The sequence below is a fragment of the Mugil cephalus genome, chromosome 11 (assembly GCF_022458985.1).
Source record: "Mugil cephalus isolate CIBA_MC_2020 chromosome 11, CIBA_Mcephalus_1.1, whole genome shotgun sequence".
Taxonomy (NCBI): domain Eukaryota; kingdom Metazoa; phylum Chordata; class Actinopteri; order Mugiliformes; family Mugilidae; genus Mugil; species Mugil cephalus.
Window position 1 is genome coordinate 3,448,994 of NC_061780.1, and position 12,297 is coordinate 3,461,290.

Here is a 12,297-nt window from a genome sequence, read left to right on the forward strand (position 1 = left end):
ACCAACATTTTTCTTTGTTTAATCTTTTTCATACATTCATCAAACACTTGGGCAAAATGGCAGGTTCTAGTCGCAGAAAAAGTATACAGGGCCACATATATTTATACACACTACCAGTTAAAAGTTTGGACACAAGGTGAGAAGGTGTGTCCTTTTCCTGGTAGTATGTATATAAGAGCTGTTGCTGAGCACTTTATTAGGAGGCCAGACTTGAACCCCAAGGGAACATAGGCAAATTTTTTAACATCGGTATGTGCACGTCCAACATCCTGTATTGACATCTGTGTTTTCAGCTGCAGAGTTGGTTCTGGTCCGATAGTGTCATTCTTTTAATAAAAATATGACTCATTTTTAAAAGGAATTAAGTAACCCCCTGGGAGACGGGGGTCAAATTGAGAGAGAAGCAATTAGGCAGAGCCACATCTTCAATGCAGTCTTGCCTTTAAAATTGAATTGTGTCAGCTACTAAAATAATTTTCATCATGTATTGTTATCTCTTAATTGGCTTAAGCAGATTTTTATTTCTGAATTTTGCATCAGACTCAGTTAAGTTGACTAGAGAGGAACCTGACACAATGAGAACATACTCATCAGATGCTGCAGCATCTTCCTACTTCCCCTAAGAGTTTCAGTAGCATTTCAGAAATGTCTGCTAGTGTAGCAGACAGGATGCTTCCCTCTGTGTCTGGTCTGTTGCTGTGTGCTTTTGGTTGGTCTGTCGCCAGCCAATTAGCTTCAGAGTCACTATAATAACAGGAAGTTGTTTGTTGACTCTGAGGACATGCATGCCTTATTCCATGATTCCTGTCCGCGATGCATGTTACAGGTATGAGACATTTCTCCTCTGTTGTGCTACATCCTGCGTGTTTCCCCTCTCCTACTAACCATGCTGGAAGCTACGCTACGTGGCTGTTAACACATTTCCGCATGCTACTGCTTTGTCTTACTGGATTGCTCCTTTTTGGCTTTCCTTTTTGCTTTGCCATCACTTTTTGCTTCTGTCTTTTTACCTGAGGTGCCTCTGGAATCCATTTGCCTGTGGATCTCTGAGCGTTTTAACTGCTTTTCCTCTTGGGTGTGCATCTTCTTCACTGTCCACCCTCTGTTTGCTTATTCATGTGTGTTGGTGTGTTTGGGGTGACTCTTCCCCAAGATACCTCCTCTTGCTAGGCTTCCTCTCCACTGTAAAGCCTCAGCTCTGAAGCAGAATCTTAATGGATGAGTGTGACATAGCAGGGCACTGAGGTGGGTCAAACATAAGTGCTGAGCGACCAACCACCCAGGCCTAAGGGACCCAAAGGACGCCACCCCCACGGACAGACAGGAACAGCCCTAAGCATGGCAGCCCCCTCAGTAGGAAACACTAGAGAACTAAAAGACTAAAATAATAAGATGTGGTAAGAAATAAGAAAAAAATAATTAAATACACAAAATAAAATAAGTAAGTAAATGAAATAAATAAAGTAAATTAAAAAGAATAAGTCACTTAAATCTGTAAAACACTAATGATACAAATAAAAATCAAGTATGATAAGAGAGAACTAAGAAGAAATAAAAGCCTGATTAAAGAGATGAGTCTTGAGCCTCTTTTTAAAAGTATCAACAGTCTCTGTGGTCCTGAGATTCTCGACAGGAGAACAATGGCACTGAAGCAGACACATTTGTAATGTTGAATGTGGCAGAGGAAAGTCACTATTTCTCTTGGCCTTCAGCTATCAGGCTCCTCTCCTGTGGAAAATACAGTTTGTGTCCTGAAGGCAGACACTCTCTCCACTTTTAAGGTCGGGCTTAAGATTTTCCCTTTTTGCTAAAAGTTATGGTTAAGGTTGGACTGAACCATCCCTCAGTGATGCTACAATAGGCCAAGGCTGCTGGAGGACGTTGCACTGAGTATGTGTCCTGTAGTCTCTCTGGCACCGAGCTCCTGCTCTCTGATTTTTTTTCTATTAATATTCTCACCCTCTCTACCCCCTCCCCTCCTCCTCCTCGTCCTCCTCCTCCATCTTCTTGAGTGTCCTGGCCTAGAATTCTGTGTTTCTGACCTGTGGGGCTCCATACTACGTGTGTTGCCCTGGTCTCACCATCCAGCCCTGCCTGAATGCATCATTCTCCCACCTGCCTATGATACGGCCTATATTCAATTATTATAGCGGCGCTAACACACTTCACACTCACAGACGGCTTCATTTGTATTCATGATCAAACTTGTGTAACAACATCAACTATATCTTGTATTTGTGTCACCATCAGATTACATGTGGGCTTTAGCAGATGTATGTATGAAGTATATTTATCTCGTATTGCTTTCTTCTCTCTCTTTGCGTCTTGAGACAGTTTGTGGTGTAATTGGAGTGATATAAATAAAACTGAAGTTAACTGAAACTCTAACCATACAAACAGAAGTGTGATCTCGTAACTGCACGTCTGAGCTAACTGCCTTACATTGGGGAAAAAAAATGGTATGGACTATATGGTCACTCTGTCAGCTGATGGTACTGAACTTGTTTTTCATGTGGAAGTGTAACCCATGTCAAATTTCAGCTACATGTTTTGTTTGTTTCACACAATCATATGGGCATCAATAACTGGTTCTTTTAAAGAATCGATCCCAACCACTTCAATACATCGTAGTGCAGATGGTGGCGATAATGCACCTAAAATTTGTTAGCCAACTGCCATAAAACAAAAGAAGAATCTTTATTCAAAGCACGTCATTCACATCACGTGACGAAAATGAAGATGCAAAGGTGGAGTGAATGAAATGGTCCAAAGTGTGGCTTCACTTCTCCAGAAGGGATTGTAACAGCGCAATGTGCAACCTGTGCAGCACTGTAATTTCAAGCACGGGCGGCATCACCACCAACATGCTGAAGCATTTGTCGCCAATGCACAGCATTAAATATGAGAGTGCCAGCTATTGCTAAGTCTCAGCAGAGCAGTGGTAGTGAGGATCCAGTGACCAATTTCCTATTTGTTTACTTACACAAGCTCTTATCTTGTGTTTAGTAACACGAAACTACAAACGCCTACTTTTTCCAAACCAAAAATTCACAGGAGGAATTGCTAAGGGAATCGATAAAGAATCAGGTCGATAATGGCCTCGCTATCAAATAAATCTTGATATGCCCATCACTATTCATAAATCACTCTAGGTGTGAGATTTAGTCTGGTGTCAGTCTCCCTAACCCCCCATCAAACAAGGGCCATGCTGAACAAATAACCACTCTATCGTGCAGACTGTAAAAGACCAAAGCAGCACTTCCGCATCGGCTTCACTGAAGCTGAAGAAATACAAAGTGAACCTTGTTCTCTGTGGTTTTCTCTGATCTTTTCTGTCTTGGACATAATTGTACTACATTTGTTCTTTATTGTAACCTATTTATTTTTGGGGGGGTTACACACTACCAAACAAAAGTTTGGACACACTTTCTCATTGAATTGAATAAAAAATCTACATCTTGGTTCAAATGCATGTCATTCCTACGTTGATGACTGGCACTTAAACAGGCTAATGATTACTCTGCAAATCGACTGCTAGAGTGCCTTGCAGAAATCAATGCTTGGCTGGCCATCATTTTTTTGCACCTAAGGATAACAAAAATGACTTTGTTGTTTGGGCCTAGTGATGTATTCATGGTGATCTGGGGCCTTTAAATAAACATTTGCACAGACGGCAACAAACCTTGATGTAACTTGACAGCCATCCCAAATGTGATGCACAGATTACATCAGTGGTTAACTCCAGTTATTTCCAACTGAGACAACTTGCCAAGGTGACATTTCTTTCTCTGCACCACTTCAAGCTTTTAATCCATGCTTTTATCACAACATGGTCAGACGATTGCTGTGCACTTTAAGTTGGGCTTAGCCAAACATCACTTTCTGCACTACAGCTGGTACAAAATGCTTCTGCACAACTTTTAACTGGAACCAAAAAAACAAGAACACATTGGCAGAAATTCATTGGCTTACAGCGCATTTCTGGGTTCATTTTAAAATTCTTTTTTGTTTTTAAATGTGTTCTGTATCTGTCCGACCTGCTCTCAGGTCACCAGATCATTCAATGTTGGTTCTCACTAAAACAAAAAGGAAGCTGAGAGGTGACCACCCCTTTTCAGTCTCCACCCCCAAACTGTAGAATGACCTGCCTTTGCACATCACTCACTTCTTCTTTTTAAATCCTCCCTTGAAACACATTTTTTTTAACCTCTTTGGCTTTTAATGCAGTTTGCATGTTCTCCCTGTGACTGTGTGGTCTGTGGTTTCCTCCCACATCCAAAGACGTGTTTGCTAGGTTCATTGGTGATTCTAAATTGAGTCTAGCTGTGAGTGCAAATGGTTGTTTGTCTCTGTATTAGCCCTGCGATAGACTGGCTACACTAGTGAGGTGAGGATAAGCAGTAGTAGAAGATGAGATGAGATGAGATGAGATGAAACATGGCTGGAAATTGTCATTTTAAACTGGCTGATCTGGTGACATCTGCTGGTAATACTAGTAAAATACACCTGTTATCATTTGGCATACCAAAACAGAATTCTATCAGATGAGATGGGAGAGAAGGCCTTGGCAAAAATTAACATCAGAAACAGGAAAGGTTTCAAAACAAGCAGTATTGAATGCAAAGATAATCCTGGTATGAAGACAAGGGGTAAGGAGAGCAACTAGCTGACAGTACACTGGTCATGCAAAAGTAAACTAAAAATAGCAATAAAACAAACAATGGAAGTAAAACCTACTTCCACAGACTGTATTAAGATATGAGAGAGCAAAATTAATTACATACAATTTTATCAATATAGCGTCAATAAAAACACATTGTTTCATGGCACACACAACCTGGCTTGAAACCCCCCAGAGCAAACATGAAGGCGACGACCGCAAGAAAACACAAAGAAAAAACTCCCTTTTAAGAGGAAGAAATGTTGAGCAAACCTCAGCTTATAAAACAGGAAGTGTAATCAGTCATCACACAGGGGAAATCAGTGTCAGAGAAAGAACAGGCAATATAGGCATTATGCATATGGATATGAAAAGGTAAATACATGTAGCCTTGTACAGTAGCCTTGTCCTGACTGTGACCCCTCTCACCCCCCTCCACTAATGTTTTGATGCTGCTATCAGGCAAATATTCCACTGGCCCGGAAAAACAACGTTAAAAAATCTTTCATCCCCTCTGCAATAAGCACCGTCAACAAACAGAAACAGACACATGCTGCTGTTAACAGCCCCCTCCTTTTAGTTAAAGACTGTCTGATTGTATGATTTTTTTAGTCTGTTTAATGATGTGTGTTTTGAATATTTTTATGAGAATGTCAAAGATGAATTTCTGTCAGTAGACTCCCTCTCTCTTTATTCTTTTCCAAAGCCAAACTAACTGAAAAGTGAAAAGATTTGAGTGACTTCGGCAAAGATCACATTTTGGCCTCTGCCCTCCATGGTTTGCCCCATCAGAAAAGCTACTGTAACTTAAACTGCTGAAAACAACAACAACAAACAACTGATAGACACAATGCATCACAGCTTGTTGTGTACAGGGCTGCACAATTGCAGACCAGTCAGGGTGTTCATTTCCACTGCAGAAAGTGGAGACAAAGGACACTTGAGAACCTGAACTGGACCATGCAGCAATGGAAGAAGGTGGCCTCAACTGTCACATTTTCTTTAATATCACATGGATGACGGGGTGCTTGTATGCCACCTACTGGTACCAGGATGCACTACGGGAAGAAGGCTGAAGCAACGTGATGGTTTGGGCAATGTTCTGCTGTCTACGAAGACTATCCTAGTGTTGGTGCAGACCACGTACACCCTTTAACAGAAACAGCATTCCTTAATGGGAGTGGCCTCTTTCAGCAGGATGATGAACCCAGCCACAAAGCTAAAATAGTTCATGAACAGTTTGAAGAACTAAACAACAGTGTCATCACAGTCACCTTGAAAATGTTATCTGATTAGTGATTACTCCTTCAAAATGTAACTTGGATAAATTACTGATTAATGATAATAACTAAGTTACATTACAAGTTACTACAAAAAAAAAAAAAAAAAATACATGCTGTTATAAAAAAAGGCAGCATTCTACAACATAGGACTGACCGACCAACTGCTTCAACTCAAGTCCAGCTTCAGTAATGTTTCTTTAAAATTGATGTAGTGTTTTTGAAGCTAGTTGGGACTTTGCTGCCAGCAGAGTGTACAGTATTGTTTATATTTAATATCGTTCTCTTTGGTTGACAAACTGAAATAGGGGTTTCCAGCTATAAAACGTGCATCTCTCTGGTCCCAGGTATCACCCATATGAGATGGATGTTTCACTGCTTTTAAGGCAATTGTTTGTGTAAATGTCATGATATAATTGGGATATTGAAGTATCCTGCTTTACCGTTTGAGAAAGTATCACTTACAGGAATGCGAAGTAAGAGAGGCTATTTAGCTTAGCTTAGCACATACACTGCCAGTCAAACTGACAAGGTGTGTCCAAACCTTTTGACTGGTAGTGTAGATAAGAAATCAGTAAAAATACAGTATAAAGTCTGCTATGTCCAGAGTTCAAATATTACACTACAGCTTTTGTTGGTTTGATACACAGCAAAAACTGAGGTAAAAATTTCACAGCACGTAGCTGCAACAGTTGCAACTCAGATGGCAGAAGCAGTTCTTTTTTAAATGTAAAATAGACAATTTATTTTGTGTTTAAGATGTACTAACAAATGTTAAAAAAAAAAAAAAAAACATAAATGAACAATGCCTTGTCTGCTGCTGTCAAACGAACATGAAGTGTCCGTGTGACAGCATGAGAGCCAAAAATAGCATCTGAAACACCGAGCAGGTGCGAGATGTTTTGCATTCTGGGTTCCACTATAGAAGAAAGCGAAACCTTGTACTGTGGTTTACTTGATGCTGACAGTTTTGTTATACAACAGCATTTTCATTTTGGGGATTTTGCTTTATGTGTTCACCCTAAAAGAGAAACTAAAATATTAAAACTACTGACACTAACAGAACTATTAATACAAGAAATATTAAAACATTATATGTGTTATCTAGAGGTACACTTCTGTGGTAGTGTGGTATAGTTAGACCTTTAAATTACTGGTTTACACCTGCATCTTAAGTTCAGTTTAGCAAGAACGATAGACCTCACCAAACCTTCCTCATCATTAAGATGAGTCAATGTCAGTAAAAGATGCATCTTTTTAGGGTTCTAATTTACCATATTCTAAGTTACAGTTAAGTTCTAAGTGGTGTGACCTTCTTTCTGATTTCTTCATTATTTGTTTGCATGTTTGTCCCACTTAAATGTTTCAGATCATCAAACCAATTTAAATATTAGTCAAATATAACCTCAAAGCCTTCATTTAACTCTTCATCCGTTCAGAGGTGGACTTGCTGCTGTGTATTGGATCATCACCATCACACTACCACCTCCAGATTTTACTGTTGGTAAGATGTTATTTTTCTGAAATGCTGTGTTAATTTTACACTAGATGTAATGAAACACACACCTTCTGAAAAGTTCAACTTTTGTCTCATCAGTCCAGAGTATTTTTCCAAAGCCTTTACGTTCTTTTTGCTCAGCAGTGGTTTCAAAATCAGAAAATCAGAACCAGAAAAAAATTTATTTATCCCCGAAGGGCAATTAGGAGGGTGAAGAGCGGCACATAAAATAAGAGCAAGAGAATAAAAACACAAATAATAAAATAACAAAAGTGGTTTGGGCAAAAAACACCATATTATGTACAATGGCAGGCCTGCTGCCAGTAACAGAAGAGTGACATGAACTGTTGAGAATAATATAAAGGGCATGTAAAAAAAAAATGTATAACAGCAGATAAAGTATGGCAAAGAAATAAAGTGAAGAGTGTGTAACCCCTCCCTGCACCTGTCACTCTAAGACAGGGTTAATATCAAACAGGAAATGAGGACCAACTCTAACTCTAGACTCGATGAGGAGACTACTGGTATCTACTCAACTAAATTTTGATTTAGATCTGTAATGTCTACCCCAAATAACACACAACAGACTGAAAGTTTAAAGGAGGTATATTATACAAAGATCTTTCAACCACAATTGAACCCAAAATACAAAAAAAATATATAAAATACAAGTAACAAAAACCTCTGAGATCTCAGGTACTGAAAAGCAAACTGTCCCAAAAGTTCAAATGAATAAAAAACTAGGAAAAAAATGGAAAAAATGGGCCCAAATAAATAAAATAAAACGAGTGCACTCAAAGTCCTACCGCCCTCTTTAACAGTGAACGTCCAATGGTAAGTATCACGGTGAAGATGAAGATGTGGATGGAGATATGGATGACCTCACGTCCAAGGGAAAGTAGCCACTGGGATGGAGATGGGGATGGATGACAGGGTAGGAACCAAGGACTGAGGACCCAGGCGAAGGACTCAAAAAAAAAAACAGCCTACACAACCATGCAGGAAAATTATCTCATTTAGTCCATAATAAAAAGGTCAACTCGAATGTAAATAAATAAATGTACTACTTCTCAGTGTAAATTTCACTTTTCTTCTACTACCATTTTCCATGAATTTTTAATATCTATCTTAACTCATAGTAACCAAAACATGAATTCACATAAACATTTCAAAAATAACTCTGTTTCCCCCCCTCTCTTTTTTAACATAACTCATATTATTCACATGAATTACATTAACTTTACTATTCACAACAGTACAAAACACCATTTTAACTTAACACACTCACTAGCTTAGCTGCATGAATTTTTTTCTGCCGAGACCTAACACTGATTACATTAGCCTTCACCAAGCCTACTATCAAGAGTTTCACTCACAGTAATAAAAATAACAACACAAGATTCATAAAGCACAAAACATAGTCTTCTGACACTAATACATTATTCCAACCTGTTTCGAGTTTATCCCGACTGGTTTTAGAGAGAGTTCAAGGCTAACTTAAGTTATTTTCAGTGTTTAGCACTCTGATAGCAAATTAGCATGCTAATGTAAACATCGATCGTTACTCACCGGGAAATCAATTGTTTACACAGTTTACGTCGTCCTACTCGAACTCGCAGGTCGCTGATAGTCTCTTCTCGTTTAGTTTCATGACTTCTGAGTTTTTTATCATTTCAATTCTAACTTTTCCTCTTTTTTCTCTTCTCACATCTACACACGCACCATGCATCGGTCAGTGGACTTGCAAAGATTTGCGCTAAAGTACGATGCACACACCTGTCAGCTTTTCGCTCACTGAAAACAGCGCTCAACAACTGCCACCTCTGTTAAACCTCAGTTTTTTTTTTTTTTTTTTTATAGGAGAAGATGTTTTTACTGCTCCACTCTTCTGAAAAATAGTCATGCATTTAATTTTGAGGGAAACATTTAGAACATAAATAGATCATATAAAAATACATTTCCAAAGCAACTACAATTAACTGGGGTTTAACTAACCCTGGTTACAAGTGGATAAAAATTAAAAGTGACAATTTGATTAAATGTGACATTGTAGTTAAAGTACATGTGAGGACATGATATTGCACTTGAGTATTGCACAAGAAAACTTAAGTTATTGTAACTGTCTTAGAGTTTTGGTCTTGATCTCTGCCATGAGGCCATTTTAACCCAGTTTCTTTCTTATGGTGGAGTCATGAACAATGACACAACAACAACATCCAAAGAACTGCAGGAAAGCGAGGCCTGCAGTTCTTTGGATGTTGTTGTGGGGTCTTTTGTGACCTCTTGCATGAGTTGTCGCTGCTCTCCTGGGCTAGTCTTGGGCAGCTGGCGACTCCTGGGAAGGTTCCCCACTGTGTGATTTCTTGATAGATAACAGGTGTGGCAGTAATCAGGCCTGGGTGTGGCTAGAGGAATTGAAATCAGATTTGATAAGCCACAGTTATGTTTTAACATTTGGGGCAAAATCTTTTTCACACACGGCCATATAGGATTAGATTTTTTTTTTTTCTGTCCTTAATACTAAAAAATAAATCATTTAAAAGCTGCATTTTGTGTTTACTTGTGTTGTGCCAACAGTTTTCCACACAACAGTATAAGTTTCATCCATCCCTCTTGTGCTTATTGGTGAGGAATTTCACTGTCTGCTTCTACTACTAACTACCAATGTAAACGGTGTTGAACAATACATGCTGCTGCTTCCTGAGTAATGTCTTCCTAAAAACCACACTGTATGTGTGTTATGTGCTTGTGAAGGTGTATGCATTCTTGTAACACCTGGGAGCTCTACATATACTCGCAGTACGCATGTATGTGCTTAAACTGATTGTGGATTATTGCTGAGCTTACTGGATTAGAATGTTCCACTAGCTGGACAGACACCTTAAATAGATCCACCTGAGAATCAGCAACACATTTCAACCAGACGGCTGCTCATGGTCCAGACATACAGGTAAGTGTTGTGTAGAATAGTTCAGTGGAAACTAAAGCAACTGGTTATTTTAGGATCGTTAGCTGGTGATAGTTATTTTTCCGCCAATGCTTTTAGTAGTTGTTGGTGTTGGTCAAAATCCTTTACTGAAGAAAAAGTAAATCTAAAAGTAATTTGAATGCAACAACTGTGCAGCAGTAAGAAAAATGCAGCTACTAGATTTATTGAGGTAGTTATCTGGTGCAATGACAGTTGAGTATTCTGTTTATCCTTTGATAAATCTAGGGATTGTGAAATAAATAACCAGACGAAGAAATAATTTTAAATGTACTTCGGTTTTATTTTTCTTGCCATTTAGTCTTTTGTGTTAAAATGTATGTGTGCATAACAAACAGATATATGCTAACATGAGCGCCTAAATTATTCATTAATTATAGATGTTAATATTTCGCTACAATTATTCATATGATCCATAATAATTAACTCTTTTGACATTAACTGCATTTTCCACATGTTTGCAGCGATGGCTGATGTCTTCAGAGGCCTAAACCTCCTTGAGACCCTCAAAGAGTCCATAGAGAACAACAAGTTGTCAGACGTTAAGGATGCAGTGGAAGATCTCCTAATCAGCAGGATTAATTTAGCTGTGGTGGGGGACCGTGGGGATGAGAAAGCTTCATTCATGAACTCTCTCCGTGGCCTTGGCCCTGGTGATGAGGGAGCAGTTCCTTCTCCTTCCCCCGTTGCCCCTGAGGAAGTTGCTGGGTACCCTAGTCCGAAACACCCTGACTTCCGTCTATGGGACCTTCCGCCTGTACCAACCATGTCACCGTTTGAACCAGAGGGATACATGGACAGAGTAAAGTTCTTCCGCTACAGTGCTGTCTTTATGGCATTCACACAGACACCCCAGCTAAACAGCGCGGAGGTTTTCTTGGAGGCCCGTTCGTTGCAGCGACAAATTGTGTACTTCGTACTCCTAGCTTCTGTGAAAGACACAGAGAAAAGCCTGGAAGACAAGAAGAAAACCAGCTTGAACATGCTGATATCTCACGGATTGACACAGCCCAAAGTCTACCTGGTCAGACCCTCAACTCTAGAGAAATTTGACTTCCCTGACCTTCTGGCAGACCTGAGCAACAACCTTCCAGAAATCCGAGCCCATTCCCTTCTTTTGGCTCTTCCAACGCTTACCTCAACGCTGGTCACCCAGAAAAAGGAGGCATTCAAAGCGCTGGTATGGGCAGCTGCCTCGCTATCTGGTGGGGTCTCAGCTATTCCCGTTCCCCTGGTGGCATCTATGGTGGACTCAAGTGTAGCAGTGCGGATCCTGACAAAAGCGCAGTTATCTCTGTGTCTAGATGATGAATCGGTTGAGCGACTAGCCCGACAACGAGGCGCAGAACCCGCGCAACTCAAAGGGATGCGGACTTGTGTACTGTCAGTGGACGTCACCAAAGGGGAGGTGAAAAAACGTCTGGCGGCAGCAGAGAAGGACTTGGCCGCGGCTTCGTCGAAGCTGCTGGAGATGGCGATGCCTAGACACGCTCGTTCTGCCAGCCGCTCCTTCGCTGCCATGCTGCAAGCCTTAAATGGTGCTATTGATGAAATGGCTGCTGATGCTGAGAAGATAGTGACTGTTGCTTTAGGAGGGGGGAAGTAAAATCAAATGCTCTTGTCTTTGAGATATTTCCTGTTTATCTGTGGTCATGTGCAACACTCACAGAGAACGTTTCTCAAATCTTTTGATACAGTTTTCACTCTTAGTGCAAAAGAACAACATAGATTTGATATGCATAAATTCTGCAAATCTGCAAATAAAAAACAAAAACTGTAAACTTCCGTGTGCTTGTTTAAGACACATCACCCGCATATCCTGAATAGAAGGGGCTTAGAGTTAAAAGAGGAAGTGAGAGGAGGTTCTCCTGCT

The 12,297-nt window shown here is 39.9% G+C and overlaps 1 protein-coding gene across 1 annotated transcript; it reads left to right on the top strand.

Annotated features, from left to right (window-relative positions):
- The first annotated feature begins 10,890 nt into the window (after positions 1-10,890).
- Positions 10,891-12,191, top strand: irgq2 (immunity-related GTPase family, q2). Its single transcript, XM_047599157.1, has one exon. It carries the CDS (start codon positions 10,891-10,893, stop codon positions 12,028-12,030), a length of 1,140 nt encoding a protein of 379 aa, XP_047455113.1. The 3' UTR covers positions 12,031-12,191.
- Positions 12,192-12,297: the final 106 nt, after the last annotated feature.

What these genes read in the sequence shown, in the direction of transcription:
- irgq2 (XM_047599157.1), top strand. Translation starts at nt 10,891, where the DNA reads ATGGCTGATGTCTTCAGAGGCCTAAACCTCCTTGAGACCCTCAAAGAG.